Source organism: Odontesthes bonariensis, chromosome 16 (assembly GCF_027942865.1).
Source record: "Odontesthes bonariensis isolate fOdoBon6 chromosome 16, fOdoBon6.hap1, whole genome shotgun sequence".
In the NCBI taxonomy this organism is placed as follows: domain Eukaryota; kingdom Metazoa; phylum Chordata; class Actinopteri; order Atheriniformes; family Atherinopsidae; genus Odontesthes; species Odontesthes bonariensis.
The window spans coordinates 17,516,435-17,524,729 of NC_134521.1; the positions used below are offsets into that span (position 1 = coordinate 17,516,435).

The window sequence follows — 8,295 nt, forward strand, 5'->3', positions numbered from 1 at the left end:
CAGTGATCTCTAGTTACCAAACCTGCATTTTCTTTTCAACGAGTCTAAGCATTTTTGATTTTCCCAAATGATAATTGACTTCTCATGGCGTATGCCTCTACAGAACATAGTTTCGACTTTTTAGGACTGACCTTCAAAGGGCTCGCAGTGGGTTTTGTTTGGAAAGTCAGATACATTTTAGATAGTAAATCTTTTTCTCCATTCTTTCTTTTATATATCCCAGAAAATGAGGTAGTAAACAGGGGCTTTATTTCCTGTGTAGGTAATAAACATGATTGTTAGTGGGGGGGCAGTTACATTAAATCATGTCTTTTGGAGGATATGTACTGCCAGGCAAACCACAGTCTAACTCCTGTTCAGCCCACTAAAGAGGAACACTCAAGGATCAGGTCTTTGCTCTGTGCCTTTATTTTCTTAGTCCCTATCCACTAAAACTCTACTTTCTCACCTTGTTAACATGTTCATATTGTGGTTCTTTTGTTGTTATTTTTTTGTGTAACTAGACATATCACAAGCAAAACCAACCAAGGGTTTCTGCTTTGAATTTGTAGAGCACCACCTACACTTACAAAGTCAGGCAGCCCAAATGAGAAGCCAACACAAGCAAGGTGGAGAAGCAGTTGGTGCGTTTTCCTCTGGTTGCTTAGAGGGCAGACGGGGCATGTTTATGACCATGATTGCATAAAGATTCTGTCAGCCTTCTCGCCTTATTGCCAGTTCCACAGTCTTTTACATGCTGAGAACAAGCTGGATCTGGATCTGAAGCAAAGCGTCCTGCCTGTGAACCCGGTCAGGACCACCTCGGTTAAGCTCCAGGGCCGATAATCTATCTGACTGTTGGTTATTACACAGTAAATACATGTTATAAGTAATGCTTTTTTTTTTTAGTGGAAGTTGGTGTCAGGCGACAGGAGTAAATTTGGATGGATATTTGGTATAACTGCAGCTCCAACTGAACAAGCACACGCTTGTCCTCAAGCCTTTAACCAACATGTTTGAATCTCTTACATGGGGCCTTGCCTCCTGAGATAGCAGGACAGTCACGTAGAACAGAGCACTTAAGTAGTCCAGTGAATTATACAAGGCCTTGGCTATTGGTAGAGGCGGTGAGGCCCCCATTTAAGTAGATTTATGACCCCAGTCCTGGGGCTGGGTGGGGTGTCCCAGATTTTGAGTCTGTTATCTGTTTTGGAAGAAAATTTCTGACATACTTGGGTGGACGCCTGCTGCGCTCCTCCAGTCAGCAGAACACGAGTGTAGTCTCACAGGCTGCACAAATGTTTTCTGAATGCTGTAAAGTGAAGTGATTTACAAAGAGCTGCAGCTGTCCCTGGATTAGGAGCAGGGAGCTCTGGATGGACAGTGCTGATAAGCCTTATCCCCCTTAGAGAACCCCTCTGTCTGTTGACTGGTTGCTTAAATAAATACAGTCTTAATCTTATCTTGAATTTAAGAGACCTTTACATGCAGGTAGTATGTGTATCATTGCTTTTCTTTTTGTACTCACTCAATAAACGTCCTTGTCTTTTCTTCACACAGCGACCGACACCATGTCTCTAGCTCCATTCCTGTGCCCACCAAGTCCCAGCTGGGTGTGTCCGCAGCTTCAGAAATGGGCTACCCTTCCCCCCACACCAGCTCTCCGGACCGAGGCCTGAGGAAGAGGGCGAGCTCGGAGGCTGAGGCACCTCTCAGGTACAAGCCGACTCCTCCTCCCAGCTATAACACAGTCATGGGTGAGGAGCAGCCCCCCGTAGGCCTGCCACCGCCTTCACCAGCATCCAAAAACCTGTCATCCTCCCTCGATACCAGCACGGCCTCGCTTAACCTCACCACCATCACGGAGGCCAAAAAGCAGGGACCGCAAAAGGAGGAGACAGCGGAGGGTGGGGACACAGTTGTGGAGGAGGAGAAAGGCGAATTGGCTGTCAAAGAGACTGAAACATACAAAGAAGTAGTAGCTGTAGAGCAGCCATCGAGCAGCTCTGCTGCACACAAGTCTTCTGCACTGCAGGACGTTGGCGGGGAAACAGGTCCCACCATCCAGCACACAGGTGCCATGAACGGCTCCTTGGTGCCAGGACAGGCGAGCGTTGGCCTGGTCCCTGAGCTGCGCTGCTCTGTGGAGCAAGCTGAGGAGATCATGGGCACAGAGGCCACGGGTTTGGGCCTGGGGCTGGGGCTGGGGCTGGGGCTGGGTTTTGGGTTGGGGCTAGCAGATGAGGCTCGGCTGGACGACTACCGCTGCATCCCAGTGGACCATGCAGTAGCTGTGGAGTGTGATGAACAGGTGCTGGGCGAGCTGGACGCCGCTGGCTTCGAGGAGTTCTCCAGGCGCATCTATGCACTAAATGAGAACATGTCGAGTTTCCGCCGGCCGCGCAAGAACTCCGAGAAGTGAGGCGGAGGACCTAAGGTGAGAGGGAGGCTTGGAAAAACTTGCACATGGAGCAGCAGGCAGGGATGGGAACTGAGAGGTGTGGTCCTCACTCCTGAACTGCAGCATCCAAATCATATTCTGGAATAATACATTTGCACTTATCGTAAACATTTCCATAGTAACCATTTAAAAGAAAATAGTCAAAAGTGCAAATACTGGGACAATGAACTTATTATTATCTTTTTTTTTTTTTTTTCAAAGCCAACATGACTGTATTTTTGACAACAGAAAAAACAAATAATTTCAGGCTTTTTTCATTAACGTTTCGATTTGGCCTTAGTTGATAATCACGATTTATTAGTATTGTTTGCCTGTTGTTGTCTGTTGTGACATTACCGGGGACCATTCATAATGTTTGTTGCTCAGACGAAGTCACTGGCGTTTGCTTTCAAACTCTCATTGCAATAACAACCCTGAACTTCTTCTACGAAATCAGTTCTAAACCCCATTGAAGATTAACAGCCTCAGAACATCGTGTTTGAAACCTCCCTCCTCACCGGCTGTCCCAGTACTTCCACCTTTGACTGTAAAACATGATTCCAGAGCTTTCGTTCAGGGTGCATGACAGCGGATGAGCGCAGGATGAAGCACTTGGGCACATGTATATCTGTGCTTCAAATTAGCATGCAAACGCAGGAACAGTTAGAATAATCCCACCAATGACCTTTGAACACAAGAGGATTTTACTCTCACAGCGTGAGGTGGGAGCTGGAACCAGTGGCCCCGTTCGGAGTCTCCTTAACTGTGACACATTTCATCTCCTCGACATCGACAGGCGGACCCACCTGTCGTCCTCCGAACGGGCCCGAGTTTTTCCTTCAGGTCTTAAAATGAGGAAGAAGAGTGGCAGGTTGGATCTCACAGCAAATGGCAGGGAAAAAGTGCAGTTGTGTTGTCGTCCATCTGTTTCCACTCGTTTATTTTCCTCTGTTATTCTTTGTTTTATTGCGCCCTATCAGCATTGATTTCATTGTTAACATCCACTGATTTTGACATTAGGTAGAGCAAAAATGTTTTTCTTTACACGTGCTGTTTGAATGTCTCTCTCAGGCTTTCCTCTCGCCGATAATAGAAAGTGTGCCAGAGCCCACCCTGTGATTTGTCTCCCTCCTCTCAATGCTTTCTTGCACTGGTATCCAACTATTGCATTATTTATGTCTCTCAACAACTGTGTGTGCAAAGGAAATCAATACATAGTTTTATTTCCTAATCATGTCACTCTTGAATATTGTTAAATCTTAGACTGATATCATAACCAGTGTAGGGGTCCTGGCTTGGACAGCGGCTCTGCATCACCTGCCATGATGAAGTTGGACTCTCCACCTGCAGCCGACTTTGTGTTTCAGATCCAGTAATGTGGTTGCTGACTGTTGGGAAGTATTGTATTTAAAACTGAAAGTTGAACCATGTTAGATCATTTCCATAAACTGCTATACAGTTCAGTAAGTGACCATGTACATATACTTTTGTATGGAGATTTTTTTTTTGGTTATTAAAGACTTGCAGTCCAATGGCATGGGTGTATGTACCCCCTTTAAAGAAGTTGTCTGTGTGCTTTTTTATTAGTGTGAATGTGAAACATTGATGGTATGAAGGATGGAGTTGAATGCTACAGCTTGCTAACATGTTCTTGGAGATGCTAAAAAAAAAAGAAAAAAGTTGTTTACATGTTGATCTTCCTGTTTAATATTTTGCTTATTTGTACATGATTTTCACCAAAACTGAAACACCCAAGTCACTAGTTGGTAACTCTCAAAAGTGAATCCAAAGTGCCTTGAAGCACAGTACCACAGATGGCCAATAGGTGCAAGCTGCAATGCATCTCGAGCTCAGTATGTTATTTCTACGTCACTATGGTGTCATTATAGATATAGATTCACTCGGTGTGAGTGTCACCAAAATTTCTCAAAGGCGTGGCTCAACGAACAGTCCCAAGAATAAAACACCAAGACTTGATAGAAAATAATTTGTCCTCAAACAAAATAAAAGTTCCAGTACTAAGACAGATGGATAAATTTTAGTCTTGGGACTTTCTAACACGTTCCAGTGATTAAAAAGTGGAAAGATTTGTGCAGAGGATGAGCAGGATTCTTCTTCACAGCCTGTGGTTACACCTAATTCTGAGGAGGACCAAAATTATTGCATTAAAATTCATTGTCTTCATTGAGGACTTTTTACTCAATACCACAAATGTTACGGCGGGCAAATGTAAAAGCTACTCGGAAGGGAGCCATAAAAGAGCAACTTTTTTTTTTTTTGGCAATATAAAACGCTGGTGTGGTGGTTAGCACCGTCACATCACAGCAAGAGGGTTCCAGGTTCGATTCCTGGCTGGGGTCTCTCTGTGCAGTCTGCATGTTCTCCCCGTGAGTGCGCAGGTTTTCTCCGGGTACTTCCTCCCACCATCCATAAACATGAATGTTAGGTAATTGAAAACTCTAATTTGTCCTCAGGAGTGGCGACCTGTCCAGGATGTACCTTGCCTCTTGCCCAATGACAGCTGGGATAGGCTCCAGCCCCCTCGCAACCCTAAATTGGATTAAGTGGGTATAGAAAAAAAACTTTAAATTTTCTTCACGAGTGAACAGAAGTCCAGCTACTGACCAACTCATAAATGGTACACACAACCCCAGCTGTAACAATATCCCTTTAAAACTAAAGTGAACTGCAGTCAGTGGGAATAGTTATCACCTGTGCACACCCACACCTATTCAGATTAGATTTCATGTGTTAATATGGCTGTTTCTCGGTTAATTGATCATCCAGCTGGTTCAGAAAAAGGTTTTTTTTTGTTGCATATTGTTTGATTTTTTTCTGATTCATATTCATAAACGTTTCATATTAGAACAGGTAAGAGGTTGTCTTTCAACTCACTTATCAAAAGTAGTCATCACTGAAGTAAATTAATGGATTAATCAGTCATTATCTACACCTTTTTTTCTGCCATGCGAAGTCAAACAGGCTACTGCATCCTGAGCTGTGTATGTACCGATTAGAGGTCCGATTAGGTCACATTAGTGGAAACCCCGTTTGGTTGGACCTCTTTACTGGAGGTTATGACATAATGTGCTCATGTTCACAAAAGCTGAAATATTTCTGGGTGATTACAACCTTATGTCATCTACATTTGAGGGCAGGGTAAAGAATCCAGGTGCTTCCTCCTGAACCCTCGTACAGGATTTTAATAATTTGAGATTCGAGCTTTTTATTTGTTTGGAAAACATCCAATAGGAAATATTCAATGTGTTTGGTCTAAGTTTCTCCCGACTGCTGCGTGTAACAAAAGCTAAAGACTATGAAACGTAGTGTCTTAAGAAAAAGTGTTGCACAGGGAATCACGTTTTAAATTTTAACTGTTTCTGCTCTAGCAAGAGGAACAGCGGATGTGTTTTTGTATTTTGTAGTGTTGTATTTGTTTCATTCATTGATGAAACTTCTTGAGTGGTTAATTTCATGCTGTCAGAAAATGTTTCACGTCAAATAGCGATAGCGAATATTGTCGGTTACAATGCTAACAATGTATACTCAGACATGTAGACGTACATATAGAAGCGGTTCTACATGTGACTAAGTTTACAGTGCAGGAAGTAGTTGAAGTAAGCTCCATTTCTAATTAAATAAACCCTTCTGCTTTCCTTTACCTCATTATGTACTTAACTGAGTCAAATGCAACCTTTCTAGTGGAATTACCACATCACTTTGTTGTCAGGGTTGTGGATAATGCATCAATTTGTTCACATGAAGCACCGGAAAACGGTTGTGTTCAAAGCTTACTGAGTGCTTTTAATTCTCATCTTCCCTGTGGTTGTTCCAGGTGGATGACTAGACCGCTGGCTACTACCTGTAAACTATCCCACTACTCACTGAAATAAACCTTTCTCTTTAAGAATTTCCAGCTGGACTTTTAAGAGTCGTTCTCATTAGGAATTTCAGTAATGCACACAACTGCCGTATCTGTACTTTCAGCTTCCATATTCACATGAAGCGGTTTCCTGCTCCTTGACTCCATAAGCTTCTTGTATCACTCTGCCGGCTTTCTTCTCTCCTAGCAAAGCCCCTACAGGTGCCTAAAAGACCTCAACATGTGGCCCTCTGGGAATGACACTTTATCCTATCGGAGACGGGACATTTGTGCCAATTTCTGAAGGCAGACCTCCTCTAAGTGCAGCACGTGAGTGCATGTGCCCATACTCAGATGAGCAGGTTTGAATATCCAAGAGTTTTGAATTTATTATTTTAGTTTAAGGTTCATGAGAACAAGAAGTGGGACAACTGAGAGTGAGAGTGTACAGGCCTCATTTCCTTTTCTCTTGAAATTATATTTAGAATTTTGAGCTGAGTGCTCAGTTTAAATGGTTCAGATCTGCTGCACAGTAAAGTCTGCTGTACTGTTTATCATCACAGGCACCTCACAAAATATACAGAAACTAAACCACCACTGCAAGCTGTCCAAGCCCACTCCTCGCAGCTTAAAACTGCAAAGTGTGAGTGTGTTTGTGTGGGAGATAGTAATGAAAAAGCCCTTTCCCTCCATCCCAACCCCTCTGACTTTATTAACTCTGATTATTTATATATACATCCAGTTAAGTTGTCCAGTCGAGCAGATCACGATGGCTGTTCAGTGATATAGAAGAATCCATCACAGCAACTATTATAAGAAGGATAAACAGAGCTCACAGAGGGGAGAATAGCTGCAGTCTATCAACACCTCATTTATACAGCTACCATATCATCTGTGTCATTCACCGTGCTCATGCCATTCTTAGGTCTGAGTGATACTCTATATCCTTGTCATTACCTGGTTTCCGTCTTACAGTCATTTATACTCTGGCTCACTCTCACTCATGCCCACTCACTGCTCCGTGTCAGGTACAAAGGCTCACTGTGAATGTATTTTTCAAATATCTTTAAAAGAAAGCGCTTACAAAGCCACGTTAAAGGATGCATTTCTTCCGTGAGTCACTTTACGTGGTGTCTGTTAGTTAGATGACAGGAGAAGTTGCATCTGAAAGCATGTTTACTTTTTCTGGTATTAGTTTATGTCGAAAACCAAACCAGCAAAGAGACGTTTAACTGTATGACTGACACTGAGTCAGATGGCAGTACTTTCTGATATGTTTATGAAGAAATCAGCTGTTGCTGTTCATTGCAACATCGAAGTAACTCATCCTAATGTATGTATTTTTTATCAGGAATGCAGGACTATGGAAATAATTATTAGTCATTGAATTATCAAAACATGTCGATATGTACCAACCACTTATACATGGTTGAAATGAAAACCTGATACTTAGCTGAACTTAGCCTAAGTTTGACACTTTTGTCTAGTTGTGTTTGCATAAAGTCCTTTCCAGACACAACATCACAATGGCACCACTGCACTTTTAAAACCATTTAGTTGTAGCGACAGACCACACAATGTTTGCTGCATGTAGATCGGTGAGCTTGCAAATGGGCAACACTCAAAGTTTCAACGGATCTGAGTATGACACTTTGCAGTGATCGATCCTGTCCCCACAGGATCAGCACTGAGAGCAGCACAGTTCTGCTGTTCTTTGCAATGCAGAGCTTCCCAAAATTCTTTTTGAACTAAGTTCAAATTTTGCACAAAAAGTAAGAATTGACTTTATGGTAATAACATGGATAACTGTTTGCACCTAGACTACAGACACCCATAGACCATTTTCAAAGGTTAAAGGTGGCTTTAAGGTCGCATCAGCAGTACACTGCCAAAGCAAAAACAAATTCCAGAGGAGATGAGGAAGTGGGTGACTGACACGATCAGCCTGGAAAGGGTTACAAAGTTTTTTTTTTATGGCTCCGGGACACCACAGATTCACATTATCTACACAAAG

The 8,295-nt window shown here is 42.9% G+C and overlaps 1 protein-coding gene across 1 annotated transcript in view; it reads left to right on the forward strand.

Annotated features, from left to right (window-relative positions):
* Window positions 1–3,982, forward strand: part of uvrag (UV radiation resistance associated gene) — a 95,652-nt gene extending 91,670 nt beyond the window's left edge. The window contains exon 15 of the mRNA XM_075486475.1: window positions 1,540–3,982. Within this exon, the coding sequence (XP_075342590.1) occupies window positions 1,540–2,401 (862 nt within the window). The 3' untranslated portion in view covers window positions 2,402–3,982. The remainder of the gene's footprint in view (window positions 1–1,539) is intronic.
* Window positions 3,983–8,295: the final 4,313 nt, after the last annotated feature.